Below are 19,936 nucleotides of genomic sequence, written 5' to 3'. Positions count from 1 at the left end.
ACTCTAGTCTGCCCTTCCCCATAGATAGGATTTATGGAGACACCCAATCATAAAATCAACCCCAGTTTCTGACAGCATTCCATCTATAGCAATCTCCTACTTCCGCAGACCATGCCCCAAATCACCAAAGCCCAAGTCCTATAAAAGGTTTCAGCCGCCTCTTACTGTGACCTCCCCATTTCAGCATCACATGCATTCTCCCTCTCTGGAACAAGGAATAAACCCAACCTGTCAGCTTCAGGTGTGTTCCTGGTGCTCCCTGGCTGGGGGAGGCTGATGACATATAAGCACTGTGTTCTCTCTGCTATCCTATCACTCCCTCCACGCCCCCCGCCTGGAAGGTCCACACTATACACTGGTACACGAGAGCTGTGCTAGAGGAACAGGAAGAGTAAAGTGCTGGTCATCTCTAAGACCTACTGAGAATACCAAAAATCACATGACATACTAGAAAAATGTCTCCAAAAAATGGAAAAATGCAGAAAAGCCAAAAACACCACTAAGATCACTTGACGTGTCTCATGCACTTGGCAGTATGGGCGATGAGGCACAAAGCTTACTCAGCAGGGCATGCAAAACAGAGCTTTTGCTAAAACATTGGGAATTAAGTTTAGTATTATTGGTGACACTTTGCTGTGAGTTTACAGACACTTGTCTAATATTGAAGGTAGGCAACTAGGTAAAGTGACGTAAAATTCTGTTCTAAAAGTCCCATCAGGCTTACCTTTCAGAGCTATCACTTTAGAGGCTGGATTCATGATGGCACTTTCTGCAGAGATAGGCCATCTGATTGGTACCGCTGGGTCACTCATGTCAATCACCACTACCTGAGCCTGCTCACCAACTTTCTCTCGGACACATATGAACTTGTCAGATTCCATGGTCAGTGTGCTGAACCCAACGTTGGCTGGATTAATTCCCAGGTTTTGGAGCTAAACAGAAAAGAAACATTTGACTAAGGTAGATTTTTCTTCTCTAACATAGATTAAATCTAGCCCACTATTCAGCAAGGTCTAACAAAAGGAGGAAAAATTAAATGAGAGTTTAGAAAAAAGTTAACATTAAGTGACTCTTTGAGGTGAACAACTTTGAGGTGTGCGTCTCTGTGCTTTCAGCAGAGCCAAGGCGCTCCCAGTGGGCTGGGAACCAGCCCTCAAGAAGCTCCTGGAGGCCAGGAGACCGCCCAGGGAAACGGGCACCGCCGGGGGAGGGAAGGCTGCCGTGAGGGATACAGACTGGAGGAGACCACTGGGAATGGGCGAGGGGCCCACAGAAGAACAGCCCACAGGTAAGCCCACAGGCAGGAGGGAGGTCTTGGAGAGGTGGAGGAGGGGAGGAGACAGGAAGGAGAAGACACAGAAACTGGTTTCTCTAAAAGCGACAGTAAGAACGAACTAGCCAAGACTTGTTGCTTAAAGCATTCCCCTACATCTCATAAAGTGTGTCTACACCTAATTTAAATGAATTTCTAAGCCAGTTTAAGTATTTCTTGGTGAGTCTAAGGTTAATAAGAAGTCAACAGGTCTGGTACCTCTTTGGAGGTAGATGATGGCTTTTATGTGTGTAAACTGAAATCACGTGCCTTTCTCCAAAGGCCATTCTATACATAGTGCCAGGCTTGAATAAAGACTATTAATGAGATATGTTTCAATGAAAAACCACTCAAGAAACTCTAGCACCCCTATGAAGAGCTATGCCCATTTCTGCAGAACTCCCCTGCCCCAGCCTGCACACAAGGCCCTTCTGTTTCTCGACATCATTCTGCTCAGCCTCAAGCATGCTGCTATGGACTTGGACCTTTAATACCTGTGCCTTTGTATAGGTTTACAATAGCAACAAAGACCAGAAACTACTTGTTAAAAATCACCACTACCTTTTGGAGAGCGCACAAATGAGCTGTTCATGCTGCTAGTATTATTCATTACTCTGTCGCTCCCCTCCCCCTTCGTATGGACATGAACTCCTCACAAGCAGGCACACTATCTTGTCTGCCTCTTCAGTAGAGTCTAGCACACACTGGAAGTTCTGGCTGCTGAGTGGAACAGGCTGCAGGACACCAGGTCGCCTCATCTGATCTGCCCGCTAACCCATTAGGCAAGTATGCTATGTACCATTTACACTCACGCAGCACAAGACTTTTAGGCTAAGAAATCTTCCCAAAGCCACAGTGTTGATTAATGATGGAGGCAGGTGTGAATAAAGCCTGTGTTCTGAACCACAACACCGAGTTGTATGAAATTCATATTTCATTTGAACACCGAAAGAATGAACTAAGTGGACGTTAATGTCCCATGTGAGTCCACCAAAATAAACAAAACCACACGTAACAAAAAAACAAAATATCACTTCACAATTATCATGAAAAGTATTTAAAAAAAAAATAGAACCTACCTACTGATACTGTCATTACAATGAAGTCCCTTCCCACTCCAGCTAGGTTACAGGACAGAAAACAATGCTAACAGTGGGCAGTGCTCACGGGGGCACACGTGCCCGTGCCCCCAGCCGTGGCAGGGGCAGGCCTGCTGTGCTACAGAGCACTACCTCAGGGACTTGCCAGAGAGAAACTCTGACCTAGAGTCCTAGGTAAAGAAAGTTACCTCCTGAGACAGAACAGACCTATTGCAGAGAGAAGTAATTTGAGTTGAAATTCAGTCAAAAGGAAATCTCATTTCTAAAGAAATACCCAACCACAGCCCTTCCAACCCTGAATTTGTATTAACTGTCCCCAAGATAAAGAGGTAAAAACAATGAGACTTAAAGACTTCTTCTTCAAAGAAGTCAAAGGCAGTAGGCCTCAGGCTGACCCTGACGGAAAGAAAGTTTCAGGTAAAGAACGTGGCACCCTGCCCCCCGCCACCCAAGTTCTTCAGGAGCATTCCCCAAGTTCTACTGTTCTTCCCAATTACACTGAAGAGTCACCTTTATCACAAGTCTAAGAAATACAACTTCATAATTTTCACATTTTTTCTAGTTTGGAAGACTATATACCAAACTTACTGGTTATCTCCAAGGCATGGAAACCACCTTCGCTTTTCACTGCCTATGTTGTTTGAATACACAAAGGTTTTACTCTCGTAATTTGTGAGAAGACACACATAAAAAAGTCTTCTTTCTAATGGATTCAGCCACTTATCAATAAAAATGTGAACCTTTTGGTCAAGATTAAGGGAGAATTGGGGAGCTACTGTTGAATGGGGACAGACTTTCACTCTGGGAAGATGAAAGAGTTCTGGAGATGGACGGTGGTAGGGATTGCACAGCAATGTGAACGGACTTAATGCCACTGAACTGTACACTTGATAATGGTTAAAATGGTGAAATTGTATACTCTATATATTGTGCCACAGTAAAAAAAAGGTTAAGGGTTTTATAAAAAAGGTTTAAAAAGTGAATTATACCCTGGCGGCTATAGAGTCGGGCTAAAGAGTAAAATCAAGCACACACAATTAAGGGAAACGCATTGAATCATGGGGCATTTCAAATACTGAGGTTTTTATAACAACTCTTCATTTGCTAAAAACACCTGCCTGTTTGTTATTTCAGCATCTCTTTCGCCACCACAAACAATATCCACACACTGGCAGACTCCATTGCTGGGAACTTGGCAGAAATGACTCAATACAATTGCTAAAATTAGGATAACAAACAAAGGCAAGAATCTTGCTAGAAAAGCACAAACTGATTTTCTTTCAACAAATGCATATCCAGTACCTACTATGTGCCAGGCTTTAGGAACACAAAGAAAAATAAGGCAGACAAGGTTCTGCCCCAACACACACTTTAGTAAAGAAAACCAACAAGATTATTATAAACTGAGATCACTGTTACAAACAGTGATTTCCAGGGGAACACAGCTATTTTAGACACAGCAAAAGGACAAGAGGGGTCCTAAGCCATTTCTCAAATTCAGGTTGATAATTTGTAGTATATTTAACCTATTGCTTGTGTTAACTTTCCTAGTATTATCCTCTCTTTCCAATATGTTTTCTATCTCCACAACGTCTGCTTATAATACTCTGCTTGTATTTGTGCCATTATCTCAGAATTATCACAAACCCATCTGAAGTAGGTTAATGCAGTAAACACTGTAATGTAGTAGTATATAGTATAGAGAAGGGAAGTTGAAACTTCAGAGCAAGTAGTTTTCATACATTCATTCCCTAAGCATTGAACACATACTACTCACTAGCCACTGTGCTAGACTCTGACAATAGTCAGATACACAAGATAAAGTCTCACCTTCCAGAGCCCACAGGCTGTGGAGACAATTAGGTTGAAACATGTGAAGTTGCCAACAGGTGTGGCCAGGGGACAGTGAAAGTCACCTTGGCAGGCGGGGAAGGGAAGAAGGGAAAGGGTAAAAGGAAATTCCAGGAGACCTAAGTAGTCTTCCGTTTTTATCATGAAATATTATAAACATATATAAAACTTGGAGAACATCGTAACACTCAAGCATCCAACACCCAACTGTCAGATCTTTACATTTTGCCAAACTTACCCCACCTTTGTTACAAATGAAACATAGACAATGAAAAAACTAGACATTCATTCTCACTAATAAAGATGTGCTATTAAAAACAAAGTGCCATTTTTCTCTCAACTTTGGAAAAAAATTTAATTAATATCTAAGGTTGGCAAGAGTGTGAAAGAATGAATATTCACAGAGTTGCAGAGAATCAATATTTCATAAGCCATATAGCAGTTATAAATTTTAATTAAATGCCCTATGACCTAGAAATCTAATTTACACTAATATATCCTACAAAAATATTCTCTACAGCTTTACCAGTAACTGCAATACTTTGCAACTGATAAAAAGTGAACCCACTGTGTATGTAGTGGCTTGGAAAGAAGTCTACTGGGTGGCAGATCCAAGAGATTTTGCCTATATTTTTTTCTAAGAGTTTTATGGTTTCATGACTTACATTCAGGTCTTTGATCCATTTCCAGTTTACTACTGTGTATGGGGTTAGACAATAAACCAGTTTCATTCTCTTACATGTAGCTGCCCAGTTTTGCCAACACCAGATGTTGAAGAGGCTGTCATTTCCCCATTGTATATCCATGGCTCCTTTATCGTATATTAATTGACCATATATGCTTGGGTTTATACCTGGACTCTCTATTCTGTTCCACTGGTTTTTGGGTCTGTTCTTGTGCCAGTACCAAATTGTCTTGATTACTGTGGCTTTGTAGTAGAGCTTGAAGTCAGGGAGTGTAATACCCCCTGCTTTATTCTTCCTTCTCAGGATTGCTTTGGCTATTAGGGGTCTTTGGTGGTTCCATATGAATTTTAGAACTATTTGCTCTAGTTCATTGAAGAATGCTGTAGGTATTTTGATAGGGATTGCATTGAATCTGTAGATTTCTTTAGACACAATGGCCATTTTGACAATATTAATTCTTCCTATCCATGAGCACGGGATATATTTCCTTTTATTAGTGTCCTCTTTAATTTCTCTCATGAGTGTCTTGTAGTTTTCAGGGTATAGGTCTTTCACTTCCTTGGTTAGGTTTATTCCTAGGTATTTTATTCTTTTTGATGCAACTGTGAATGGAATTGTTTTCCTGATTTCTCTTTCTGCTAGTTCATTGTTAGTATATAGGAATGCAACAGATTTCTGTGTATTAATTTTGTATCCTACAACTTTACTGAATTCAGATATTAGATCTAGTAGTTTTGGAGTGGATTCTTTAGGGTTTTTTTTATGTACAATATCACATCATGTGCAAACAGGGGCAGTTTGACTTCTTCCTTGCCAATCTGGATGCCTTTTATTTCTTTGTGTTGTCTGACTGCCATGGCTAGGACCTCCAGTACTATGTTGAATAAAAGTGGGGAGAGTGGGCATCCTTGTCTTGTTCCCGATCTTAAAGGAAAAGCTTTCAGCTTCTCGCTGTTAAGTATCATGTTGGCTGTGGGTTTGCCATATATGGCCTTTATTATGTTGAGGTACTTGCCCTCTATACCCATTTTTTGAGAGTTTTTATCATGAATGGATGTTGAATTTTCTCGAATGCTTTTTCAGCATCTATGGAGATGATCATGTGGTTTTTGTCCTTCTTTTTGTTGATGTGGTGGATGATGATGATGGATTTTCTAATTTTGTACCATCCTTGCATCCCTGGGATGAATTCCACTTGATCATGACGGATGATCTTTCTGATGTATTTTTGAATTCGGTTTGCTAATATTTTGTTGAGTATTTTTGCATCTATGTTCAGCAGGGATATTGGTCTATAATTTTCTTTTTTGGTGGTCTTTGCCTGGTTTTGGTATTAGAGTGATGTTGGCCTCGTAGAATGAGTTTGGGAGTATTCCCTCCTCTTCTACTCTTTGGAAAACTTTGAGGATGGGTGTTAGGTCTTCACTAAATGTTTGATAAAATTCAGCAGTGAAACCATCTGGTCCAGGAGTTCTGTTCTTAGGTAGTTTTTTGATTACCAATTCAAGTTTCTTTGCTAGTAATTGGTCTATTCAGATTTTCTGTGTTTCTTCCTGGGTCAGTCTTGGAAGGTAATATTTTTCTAGAAGGTTGTTCATTTCTTCTAGGTTATCCATTTTGTTACCACATAATTTTTCATTGTATTCTCTCATAATTCTTTGTATTTCTGAGGTGTCCATAGTGATTTTTCCTCCTCATTTCTGATTCTGTTTGTGTGTAGACTCTCTTTTTTTCTTTGTAAGTCTGCCTAGCGGTTTATCTACTTTGTTTATTTTCTTGAAGAACCAGCTCCTGCTTTCATTGATTCTCTCTATTGTTTTATTCTTCTCAATTTTATTTATTTTGGCTTTAATCTTTATTATGTCCCTCCTTCTACTGACTTTCAGCCTCACTTGTTCTTCCTTTTCTAGTTTCATTAATTGTGAGTTTAGACTATTCATTTGGAATCGTTCTTCTTTCCTGAGGTAGGCCTGTATTGCAATATATTTCCCTCTTAGCACAGCCTTTGCTGCATCCCAGATTTTTATGTTGTTGAATTATTGTTGTCATTTGTCTCCATATATTGTTTGATCTCTGTTTTTATTTGGCCATTGATTCTTTGATTATTTAGGAGCATGTTATTAAGCCTCCATGTGTTTGCGGGCTTTTTCATTTTCTTTGTGTAATTTATTTCTAGTTTCATACCTTTGTGATCTGAGAAGCTGGTTGGTACAATTTCAACATTTTTTAATTCACTGAGGTTCTTTCTGTGGCCTAGTATATGATCTATTCTTGAAAATGTTCCATGTGCACTTGAGAAGAATGTGTATCCTGTTGCTTTTGGATGGAGTGTTCTGTAGATGTCCGTTAGGTCCATCTGTTCTAATATGTTGTTTAGTGCCTCTGACTCTTTACTTATTTTCTGTCTGTTTGATCTGTCCTTTGGAGTGAGTGGTGTGTTGAAGTCTCCTAAAATGAATGCATTGCATTCTATATCCCCATCTAATTCTGTTAGTATTTGTTTCACATATGTAGGTGATCCTGTGTTGGGTGCATAGATATTTATAATAGTTATATCCTCTTGTTGGGCTGACCCCTTTATCATTATGTAATGTCCTTCTTTGTCTCTTGTTACTTTATTTGTTTTGAAGATTATTTTGTCTGAAACAAGTACTGCAACTCCTGCTTTTTTCTCCCTGTTAGTTGCATGAAATATCTTTTTCCATCCCTTTACTTTCAGTCTGTGTATGTCTTTGGGTTTGAAGTGAGTCTCTCGTAGGCAGCATATAGATGGGTCTTGTTTTTTATCCATTCACTGACTCTGTGTCTTTTGATTGGTGCATTCAGACCATTTCCATTTAGGGTGATTATCGATAGGTATGTACTTACTGCCATTGCAGGCTTTAGATTTGTGGTTACCAAAGGTTCAAGGTTAACTTCCTTACTATCTAACAGTCTAACTCACTTCGTGTGCTATTACAAACACAACCTAAAGGTTCTTTTTTTTTTCCTCCTTTTTCTTCCTCCTCCATCATATTCTGTACTCTGTCTATCCCTTGGGTGACATCTATTTAGCCTTAGGAATACTTCCATCTACATGAGTCCCTCCAAAATGCTCTGTAGAGGTGGTTTGTGGGAGGTAAATTCTGTCAACTTTTCTTATCTGAAAATTGTTTAATCCCTCCTTCAAATTTAAATGATAAACTTTCCGGGTAGAGTATTCCTGGTTCAAGTCCTTTCTGCTTCATTGCATTAAATACACCATGGCACTCCGTTCTGGCCTGTAAGTTTTCTGTTGAGAAGTCTGATGATAGCCTGATGAGTTTTCCTTTGTATGTAATCTTTTTTCTCTCTCTAGCTGCTTTTAAAAGTCTGTCTTTATCCTTGATCTTTGCCATTTTAATTATTATATGTCTTGGTGTTGTCTTCCTTGGGTTCCTTGTGTTGGGAGATCTCCATGGCTTAAGAGGAGACTATCTCCTTCCCCAAATTGGGGAGGTTTTCAGCAATTACCTCCTCAAAGACACGTTCTATCCCTTTTTCTCTCTCTTCTTATTCTGGTACCCCTATAATGCAGATATTGTTCTGTTCAGATTGGTCACACAGTTCTCTCAATATTCTTTCATTCTTAGGGATTCTTTTGTCTCTCTGTGCCTCAGCTTCTTTGTATTCCTCTTCTCTAATTTCTGTTCCATTTACTGTCTCTTCTACTACATCTAATCCACTTTAAAATCCCTCCATTGTATGTTTCATTTCGGATATGGAATTTCTTAATGATTGAATCTCCGACTTAAATTCGTTCCTGAGTTCTTGAATATTTTTCTGTACCTCCATAAGCATGTTTATGATTCTTATTTTGAACTCTCTTTCAGGCAGATTGGTGAGTTCAGTTTCATTTGGCCCTTTTTCTGGGGTTTGTGAGATTTCTGTCTGAACCAGGTTCTTTGGACATTTCATATTTCTGGGTGGTGTCCACTAGTGCCCAGAAGTTCCAGTCTCTGGAGCTGCTCAGCCCCTAGAGTGAGGTTGGGGGTCGTAGGGGGGCGGAGCTGGTGCCTGGGGGGAGGAAAGATCTGTTTCCTGATTCCTGTCTGCCCTGCCTGTGTCCAGTGTCAGAGCCAGTGGGCCGAGCACACACGTGTAAGCCTCTGTGCTTGGTGTCTCTAGTTGTTGTAGGCAGGGCCTCCCTCTGGCTGGCCTGACGCCTGCGCAGTGACTGTGTCAGCTTGTGAACAGGTGCCGGCAGGCCAGGAGGGAGGCCCAGCAGGCTGCATGTCGCAGTGGGGGGCCTTGGAGCTGAGCAGGTAGCCAGGGGGATGGGGCGCCTGAAGCTCCTCAAAGTTCCCAACCAGTTGGGCAGTGTGCTCCCAGACAACCCTGTCCAGCTCTTCCCTCGCCCACGCAGCAAGCTCCATGCAAACCCGCCCCTTGAGCAGCCCTCTCGCTAATGGGGAGCCTCTTGGACCGCCTGCCTTTCCTCTGACACAGCGGGCCGGGTGTGCATCCCCTCCTCCACAAATGGCTGGAATCTCAGTCTTTCAATCACTCTGCCCGTCCGAGCTCCCCAACATCCAGAGCACCACAGAGCGTAGGTTTCTGCTCCCAAAGCAGACCTCCAGGGCCGGGTGTTCAGCAGTCCCAGGCTTCCACCCCATCCCCCCATGCCATTTCTCTTCCTCACCCCAGGTGAGCTGGGGTGGGGGAAGGGTTCAGGTCCTGCCGGATCAAGGCCTTCGTTCGTTACCCTGTTTCCTGAGGTCTGCCTGCAGTCTGGTGCAGCCCTCTTTCCTGTTGCTGTTTTAGGGTTGGTTGTATTAATTAACTATATTTTCATACTATTTGTGGTTTTGGGAGGAGTTCTCCGTCTCACTTCTCATGCCGCCATCTTGAATCCTCCTCACATATATCTTATTGCTTGTTTATTCTTAGAATCAGATTTAAGGTGTCCTCATTCTGAATCCATCAAAACATCTAGCACATAAAAGCTCAGGCAACAAATGAAACAAAAGACTTTTGGAAAGAGACAGAGAAGCATTATGTGAGCTTGTAGGCGAGCAGCTGCACAGCTAAACTGTGTCCCAAGGGTGCGGCCATATGGACCACTGTGCACTGGTGCTAGATCCCAGGGCTCTGACCTTAATCACCTGACAGCCAATATTTTAATTGAAGGGGCTTCTACTTGAAGCCCCAGATGAGGGTGTTTTAATTATCTGCTAAGGGTTTATTTTGAGACTGTCAAGATTCTAGGGTAACAATCTGAAGAGATTCTTAATAGATTTGAAGGGATCAAAATGAAAAGATAGGTGGACATGAACACAATATACAATATTTGTGTTAAATATCAAAGATTAAAAGATCAAAGGTTAAAGGATCAAAGCTTTGCCCAAAAAGCAGCTCTAAGACATAAAATGTTGACCAAATGCAATGTGTGGGCCTTCTTTGGATGCTGATTCAAACAGCTAAATAGACAAATAAGAGAAATTTAACACAAGATATTTGATCAAATTGAGGAATTAGTGATTTTTAGGTGTGATAATGTTACTAGAATATGTTTAAAAATAAAGAGTGTTTGAGAAGACAAGTAGTGATTCTACAGCATCTTACTACGCTGATGGACAGTGACTGTAATGAGGTATGTTGGGGGGACTTGATAACGGGGGGAGTCTAGTAACCATAATGTTGCTCATGTAATTGTACATTAATGATACCAAATAAAAAAAAGAGACAGTAAAAAATAAATAAATAAATAAAAACTAAGAGTTTTTACAATTTGGTACAGGCACAAGAACAGACCCATAGATCAATGGAACAGAATAGAGAGCCCAGAATATAAACCCAAGCATATATGGCAATTAATATATGATAAAGGATCCATGGATATACAATGGGGAAATGACAGCCTCTTCAACAACTGGTATTGGCAAAACTGGACAGTTACATGTAAGAGAATGAAACTGGATTACTGTCTAACTCCATACACAGAAGTAAACTTGAAATGGATCAAAGACCTGAATGTAAGTCATGAAACCATAAAACTCTTAGAAGAAAACACAGGCAAAAATCTCTTGAATATAAACATGAGCAACTTTTTACTGAACATATCTGCTTGGACAAGGGAAACAAAATAAAAAATGAGACTACATCAAACTAAAAAGCTCTGTACAGCAAAGGACACTATCAGCAGAACAAAAAGGCATCTTACAGTATTGGAGAATATATTTGTAAATGACATGTGTGATAAGGGGTTAACATCCAAAATATATAAACAGCTCACAAGCCTCAACACCTAAAAAGCAAATAACCTGATTAAAAAATGGGTGGAGGATATGAACAGACACTTCTCCAAAGAAGAAATTCAGATGGCCAATAGGCACATGAAAAGATGCTCCACATCGCTAAGTATCAGGAAAATGCAAATTAAAACCACAATGAGATATCTCCTCACACCAGTTGGGATGGCCAACATTAAAAAGGCTAGGAACAACAAATGCTGGCAAGGATGCAGAGAAAGGGGAACCCTCCTACACTTTTGGTTGGAATGTAAATTAGTTCAACCATTGTGGAGGTAAATTAGTTCAACCATTGTGGAAAGCAATATGGAGGTTCCTCATAAAACTAAAAATAGAAATAACCATTTGACTCAGGAATTCCACTCCTAGAAATTTACCTGAAGAAAACAAGATCCCTGATTCAAAAGACACATGCACCCCTATGTTTACTGCAGCACTATTTACAATAATCAAGATATGGAAGCAACCTAAGTGTCCATCCATAGATGAATAGATAAAGAGGTTGTATATATACACGATGGAATATTATTCAGCCATAAGAAGAAAACAAATCCTACTGTTTGCAACATGGATGGAGCTAGAGGGTATTATGCTCAGTGAAATAAGCCAGGCGGAGAAAGACAAGTACCAAATGATTTCCCTCATTTGTGGAGTATAACAATGAAGCAAAACTGAAGGAACAAAACAGCAGCAGACTCACAGACCCCAAGAAGGGACTAGCAGTTACCAAAGAGGAGGGAGGGAGAAGGGGATTGAGGAGCGGTATGACTGGCACACATGGTGTCGGGGGTTCATAGGGAAGGCAGTAGAGCACAGAGAAGACAAGTAGTGACTCTATAGCATCTTACTATGCTGATGGACAGTGACTGCATTGGGGTGTGGGGGGAACTTGATAATATGGGTGAATGTACTAACCACAATGTTTTTCATGTGAAACCTTCGTAAGAGTGTATATCAATGATACCTTAATAAAAAAAGAAATATGAAGTTTAAGAAAGTATTTTACATTTCAAACTTACCAGCAAGCTTTTCCCTGATTTAAGAGGGAGCTTTGTAAGTAAGGGTCTATAAAAAATCATGAAACTAAGGTCTTTTCTAGAACTTAACTAGAACTCCAGGACTAGGTTAATTCCGGGTAGTTTAAAAACTACATCTGTATAGTGCTTTACAGAACCTCTCACATTACACCACTGCAGGTTTTCTGTATTTTAAAACCAATGCATAAGACCCTATATTTATCCCTGTTAAATGTCAACTAGTTGGATTCTAGCCTGTCAAGTTCTGTTTATGATTCTAATTTTGTCACTGAACTTTGCTATCCCGCTCTGTGGCATCCTTCTTCGGTCAGCCAAAAGGAATGTCATCTCTCCCGAACATGGTGGCTACTAGCAGGACTCAAGCAAGAGAAGCAGCAAAAGAAAATGTAGAATAGCCTGCAAGCAAACTGGTGAGGCAGCCAGGGAGAGAGAAATCAGGGGGAGCAGGGAAAACAAGGAAATGCTTGCAGGATGGGGTAACAGGGTGCCAATAACCAGCATTCAATTAATAATAGAATATTAATAAGCAATACCATCAAATATATGCTCTGATCTTAAACATCTTCATACTGTGTTGTTACAAAAGCAAAGGACAAGAAAATATTCATAGTGGGATTCTTTAAATCACTTTTTGAAAGAGATAATGGTTTCCGTAATAGTGATTTCTTGAGAGACCCAGCAGTTAAACAGGAAGGCTTTAACTTTATTTATATTTTCTACTTGGGGCTATTCTTCCCATGCATATGTGTTACTTTAAAGCTTGTTCCAGACAGACTTTCGCCCGAGCTACAGAACGCTCAAGAACCTGATGCAGAGGACGCTTGACTAAGATTCTGTTTGGGGATTGTGAACATGTAAGTGTTCCATGGTGATGATTTGCTTTTCCAAGGAGGCCCTGTTCCAATCTACTTAGTGTTTGGTAATCCACCAGGCCACTGTTACAGGCATTCTCACAAACACCTTCCCACACACCCTGGGTGACTAGGCAGCTGCTGTCCTCACTTTGTAAAGGAGAAGTCAGAAGGTATGAATGGCCAGTATCTACCTTCCACACAAGTATCATCAGTCCGCAAACAAGCAAAATTCAACAACTTACATGTGTCCTTAGAAAAAGTTTTACATAGGTATACAACAATTTTAGGACAGAAGAAGCCTACTGTGGTTTGTCTTAGTATATCAAAAATCATTTCACAAGTGGATGGCTGTGTAATGGCAACATAAACCAAACAGGTAGTAGGCTGTGAGCACAGGGTCCTCTTTAAGAGTGACTCCCCAAGGGCCTCTCCAGCAGGCACAGGTGCTCAGAAACTGTTTTCAGTGCAAGTGCAGTCTCCTCCGTACTCACGTGGGAAAGGTTCAAACATCAACCTCTTTCTTTATGCCTGATGACTAATACCTAGAAGATGGTTCAACACAGCTACATGAGACTCACTGGGAAAAAATGCCAAAGTTCTCACCTTTCAGAGGTTCTGATTAACGTTTGAGGCGAGTGCCTGCAGCAGTTTTAATGTCCCAGCCTGGGCTGAGAGGCACCGGTTAAGACTTGGTGACACTTTGCTCCTGTAATTGATGGACATTGGCTGACTCTGTATCTCTGTGAAGAACATCACCTCAAGAGATATGCTACATAACCAGAACCTTGAGGGAATATATTTTATGTTGTGTTGTGAGCTGTGCCACATTTCAAAACTTACAAAATTAGCAGGTACTTTTGATACAGCTGGGAAAAAATTACCTGGAATTTATGACAGAATTTCTATGTCACCAAATGTCTTCAGTTCTTAGCCCTTTAGTTTTTTTCCATTCTCAGATATCACAAATAGCAATAAACTTCAAAATCAGGTACCTGAATTTCTTAAAAGTTCAACTACTACACGTAAGAAAAATATTTCTGCAGGACCAGGCCTCCTCTCAAAACCAGGGTGACAGGATAAAGCTAAATAGGTCACTATGCTCTGAAGCGAAGGAATGCTTTATTACAGAGTATTGGATGTGAAAACACAGCTTCTGCTCTAGGTGCATTCCTGAAAAGTTCATTATGGAATAAAAGTTCCTTTACACTGATTTTTATTTTCCCACTGACCATTACAAAACTGTTTTTCCTCTGGGAAAAATCTGGTCTGATAATTTTCATATGAAACCAACCAAAATTTAAAACAGAAAAAAAAACTGATATTCTTACAATTTGTTTTACAAATGTAAAGTGTCTAGCATTATTTTCTATGTATGGTACAGAAACCAAGATCTATAGAAAAACTCAACTTAATGAACAGAGGTGATATTTTATCAATCACTGGTCTATATTCTCCCCTTCCTTTTATTGAACAACCAGAAAATTGATTTCCAGTTTTTTTCTTAAAGAATTGTTGGTTTGGGGGAGTGATCAGTGGCGGAGCAGAAACAAAAAGCAAAGGCAGTGAGACAAGCGCGAGTCCTTTGAATAAAGGAGACTTCCTGGAAACCCGCCCCAGGTGAGCAAGCTGGAGGGCCTGAGGGAGCCTGCAAACCTTGCCTCAGAGATCCACACTGTCATCAGTCACGAATTTTACATTTTATTGTGAAATTGGTTTAATTCCTTCAAAGATCTGAGGGCTTCCTATGTCCCAGGCAGTGGGAATACAATTGCCAATAGAGGTGATCCTGAGCTGCATCCAGTAGAGAAAGTAACAACTTTCTAATACCACAGATGAGTGTCTTCACAAGGGCGGCTCAAAAGGCCACAGGGCTCTTAACTAGAACAAGTCCGAGACAGCCTCTGAGAGAGTGTCACTTAACAGATACCTGGAGGCTAAGCACAACTTGGTTGGGTAACGTAAGGGGCGGGGAGAACGTGTGTTGGAAAGAGGCAACAGCACATGCAAAAGGCCGACAAGCAAGAGTGTTGGGGCCCAGAGAAGGTCCTGGAGAACAAGAAGGGGAGCAGCAAGAGAGCAAAGCAGCTGCTGGACCAGGCAGGGCTTTACAGGGACCTTGGGAGTCTGGCATTTTCATCCTGGAGGCAATTGGGGAACCATTCACTGAAGGTTTAAGCAAAAGTTTGTCCTGAGATCTCTTTTCCTGTGTGCTAGAGAATGGACTGTAGGTGGGTAACCAGAGACAGTCACTGCAGCCATCTAGATGAAGAATGGTGGTTATGTTGAGAGAGGCAGAATAATGCCAAAAATAAACAGGAGGAAGAACCAATGGGATAGGGAGAAGTCATGGCTGTCTCTTCCGTTCCTGGCTGGAAACTGGAGGAGACACAGGCTTGGGGAGAAAGAGGAACCCTATTTCTGAACATGGTGTGTCTGAGGATCTATGGATCATCCAATGGCCTTCTCTGACAGCCGTCATGATGGCAGTAACAGCTGACAACACAGCACTTCATTATGTCCCAGACACTGACACTTTACACTTACCACATTTATTAACTCAAAGCCTCACAACTCTGTGAGGTAAGAATTTTATTTTTTATCTCTATTTTATAGATACAGAGATGGAGGCACAGAAAGGTTACCAAAGTTGCCCAAATTCACATGGCCAGTAGGTGCCTGAGTCTAGATTCAAACACTGCCATCTGGGCTCAGTCTATGCTCTTCACCAGAGCCTACTACTGCCTCTCCTATGTGAATCTCTGGGGCTCAGCAAAAATATGTAGCATGCTGGCAACACTGAGCAAATGGGAATACACGTGAATCACCCAGTAGAGCATACTGAATGAAAAGATGAAGGCGTCAAGACAGACTCCAGGCTCATGCATAAAAGGAGACTACAAAGGAAACGGGTGGGCAGAGGGGTAGGTGCAGCCCTGGGAGATGGCAGCACAAAAGCAGTAGAGAAAGGGCTGTGAGGAGGCAGTAAGGCCCAGTGTCAAATGCAGCTAGAGGGTCATGGGAGATGTTTGTCATGCTGGGATTGACAAACACAGCCTGTTTTTGTATGGCCCAACTAAAAATGGTTTTATGTTTATTAGAAGGTTTAAAAAAGGGAATATGTGACAAGAGACAGTGTGGGGCCCTCAAAGCCTAATATATATATATATATACTATCTGGTCCTTCGCAAAAAAATCTGCATGACAACTTGTGACCTTGGCAAGAACGATGCAGGGGAACAGTGGGGACAAAAATCAGACTGCAGGTTGAGGAACATAAGGGAAGCGACAAGGGGATAATCTGGTTCCTTCCCAGTGTCTGGCTGTGAGGTAAGAGCTTCAAGGGGACAGGGGAGAGGGAGAAGTTCGCTGTGAAGACGGAAGAGATGTGAGCACGGTCAGACACCACCAGGAAGACATTGCCAAGAGGGCCCGGATGAGAGACGCACAGGGCCACATTAAGGAGGGAAGGATATAGGATCCAGAACACAGGAGAAAACCCTACTTCTGAGGTAAGAGGAAGTTAGGAGACAGCAACTGCTGACAAATTTGTAAGGCTGAAGGCAGGAAGGTGAAGAACATTCCAGTTTACCGGCTACTTCTTCTCCCATTACCTGCAAGCAGCAAGTGGGAGTGGCAGGAGGAGGGATTTAGGGGACAGGCGGAAGTTTTGAAATGTCTGCAGCTAAGGGAGCGTGTGCAGACTAGAGAAAGTAGGGGTGCAGAGCAGCCTCAAAACCTCCCATGTAGATGCCACAAACCCCAGAGTGCCATTCACATGGCCTGTACGCCACACTGTTTTCCAGATAACAGAATATATCCCCTCAAGATATTATGAACTTTGATAGGAGTTTAAAATTCCTTACTGCTTCCCTGCCTTTCAAACTTACTTAAATAATGGCTAAAGCACTGGCTTTGGGGTCAGAGAAGCGGTTTAGAACCCAAGCTGTGCCACTTACTAGCTGGTGTACTTTTAGCTGAATTACTTAACCTCCCTGTGCCTCAGCGATGTAGGGTTAATTCAATCCCTTAGTTATTATGAGGGCTGAATTGAGATTTACAAGCTACATAGTATAGTGACTGGCAAGGGAAATGACTCAATAAATATTGTTATTTATTATATTGTCAAAATTAGCAGCAGCATAATGTTTTGCTATTTCACATTACTGGCAACAGGGCTCGGCCCAGTTGGGGAGACGGGTGCCCAGGGGACTCAGCGTCCACACAAGCCCGGCTCCTTCACTAACCACGCGACCAGGGCAGGGCACTCCGGGTATAGAGTTTCCAATGTGTGTAACGGGAGGACCCGGATGGTCACGTTCCCCTCCCACGACCTTCCTCCTTCAGACACAGAGTTAGAAGTGCTCTGTGTGCGAAAATAAGGCTTTTCGGTTCACCCCATTTCAGCCCACCGTGCCACCTGCCGCGCAGCTGCGCCGTCGGGGGGCTTGGGTCTCAGTCTTGCTCTTACTGCCTCAGTGACTCAAGACGTTAGTGATTTGCCATCTTTACGCACGGTTCCCTCTCCTAGAAGACAGAAAGTCTGATGCGTTTTATGGGACGGAGATGGTCTAACCCGAGGCACTGACGTCGCGGACACAGGGCCCATCTCGCCCCCGCGCGGTGCGAAGCAGACCGCCTTCCCCGGTGCGACCCGAGCGTGGGATGTGCGCGAAACCCCGTGCCCCGGGGGGACGGGCTCCCTGCCCGGGCGCTGCCGCATTAGGAGAGCTGCGGACAGGCTTTCGGGGCGTTCGTGCCCTGGCGGCGTCTCGTTAAAACACACCGTGGTTAGTGCTCCTTGCGGGCGCAGGCTGACGCCCCCCGGGCTCGCCACGGGCCCCCTCAGCCCGCCGTCCGGCCGCACCGCGGGCTCGGCAGCCGGCGGCTCCACACGCGCCCACCCCGACCCGCCCACCGCGGCCGCCGGGTCAGCGACTCCGCCGGGCCCCGGGCCTCACCTGGAAGAGCTCCCGGAGGCGGATGGGGAGGGCCTGCGCCATGGCTGCCGCGGCGGCGGGGCTCCCCTCGCGGGCGGCGGGCGCTCGGGCGGACCGGCCGGCGGCGGCGACGCGCAGGCGCACTGCCCGGGCCGCGGGCCGCACGTGCCGCGCGCCTCACGGACTCTGAGCGGGATCCCTCCGCCCGCCGCCCGAGGGTCCGCGGAAAATAGTCCCGCGCGGGGCCGCGCTTCCGGCACCCGGAGCGAGAGCGGGCCCGTGCCGTCTGGGGAGCCCCGGGGCAGGGGGGCGCGGGCGGGCGCGGCGGGCTGCTGCTGGGGTGGGCGGGGCTGCGGCCCGTGGCGCGCGCGGGCCGCCTGCAGCAGGTGCCCTGAGGCCGGAGGTCTGCGGAGGCGGCCGAGTTCTCAGACTGCCGGTGCCTGGGGACCTCCGGTGTCCAGGGGCAGAGGCGTAAGTTCTACCGCAAACTCTGGCCAGCTGAGTTCAGGAACAGCCTTTTTTTTTTTCCAAGTGTAGATGTGCCAGAAACTACAGAGTCTCGGTAGCGTGTGTGCCGGTGTGTCGGTGCAAGGCTGAGCCCTTGCTCCTGTAGGAAACGCCTTTCCTGGCTCACGATGTCTGGAGTGCTGTGTCAGTATCAGTGCAGAGCCTGCAACAATCACGTCCAGCCGCAGGCCAGTGAGGGCCACCCGGCGTGCCTGTCGTCCCACAGTAGTAGTAGCAGGTCGGGGACTAGAGCCCACACCTGCTTTGCCCAGTGGTCACTTGTTTTCTGAGGCACCAGTTGTGCATGTGTTTCGCATGCAGATGGCTCAGCTGCATGAAAGATGTTTGTCAGGGAAGGGAAGGCTTGGCATTCTGTGTTCTCACTCCCACGGTGTAATTGATAGCCTGCCCTATGCTTCACCATGCCCACGGGTAATTTTAAGAAATGAGTAGTCCACTGTGAATAACAGAGTGATGGTGCACTTACTTGCACAGTGGCTTCACAATCCAGCAGCCAAGAATATGTTAAAGAAGTGAACAAACTGTTCACTTTAAAATTAAATCCCTTTTCCAGTTTAGCCAAGACCTCTGCAGACCACCCTTTCAGCATCTGTGTACTCTCATCACCCAACAAGAGAGCTGACTGTTGCTGTGGGAATGCGGTAACATTTCCCAAATCTATTTTGGCAATAATGCCTATGACCCCAAGTACACTGTATCACTGTATGCCAATCATTATATATATATATATATCTGTTAGTATTAATAGTGTTCCCTAAGTCATCCCCCAGGCTTTCTGAGTCAAAACTAAGCATTTACACCCTAGAAGAGAGAATTTTAAGAAAATGATAATGAAGCAAAATGACAGGATTGTTAATCAGTCAGGACCTCGCCTGGAATCTATACTAGGAACTAAAGGGTTCTGACTTGAAAAAGATTCTAATATTCTAGCGGCTGGTGGGTAATCTGTGAAGTAATCCTGAAAAAAATCTTTCAGTCCTTTTTGTTGACTTCTTGTCTTCACAATAGAAATGATGTTAAGATCAACAACCTAGTAGAAAAATGGGCAAAAATATGAGAAAAACAATGCATAAACAATTACAACTGATTTTTAAACATGAAAAAAAACACCCAACTTCACCCATAAGCAAAAGGCAACTTAAAACTACACTGATTATTTATCTCTATTTATATATAATATGCTACATATATATTATACTTTTTTCACTAATCTAATCAGTAAAAGGTAAAAAACTTGTATAATGCTGTGTTGGGAGGGTTTGAGGAGGGCAATTTGCAGGTACATTTTACTGCTCCACGTGGTGCATCTATTCTACGGTTATTCTTGCAGATCCAACAAATAAAATTCCAAGGAAAATGAAC

General features: G+C 43.3%; 1 protein-coding gene across 1 annotated transcript in view; it reads right to left on the bottom strand.

Annotated features, from left to right (window-relative positions):
• CLTCL1 (clathrin heavy chain like 1) overlaps positions 1–18,876 on the bottom strand; it is an 86,329-nt gene extending 67,453 nt beyond the window's left edge. The window contains exons 1-2 of the mRNA XM_057491937.1: positions 18,068–18,876; positions 725–932 (exon numbers count right to left, since the gene is read on the bottom strand). Coding sequence (XP_057347920.1) covers positions 725–932; positions 18,068–18,109 — 250 coding nt within the window. The 5' untranslated portion in view covers positions 18,110–18,876. The remainder of the gene's footprint in view (positions 1–724; positions 933–18,067) is intronic.
• Positions 18,877–19,936: the final 1,060 nt, after the last annotated feature.

Source organism: Manis pentadactyla, chromosome 14 (assembly GCF_030020395.1).
Source record: "Manis pentadactyla isolate mManPen7 chromosome 14, mManPen7.hap1, whole genome shotgun sequence".
Lineage (NCBI taxonomy): Eukaryota > Metazoa > Chordata > Mammalia > Pholidota > Manidae > Manis > Manis pentadactyla.
This window is presented reverse-complemented; position numbering and strand designations above follow the sequence as displayed.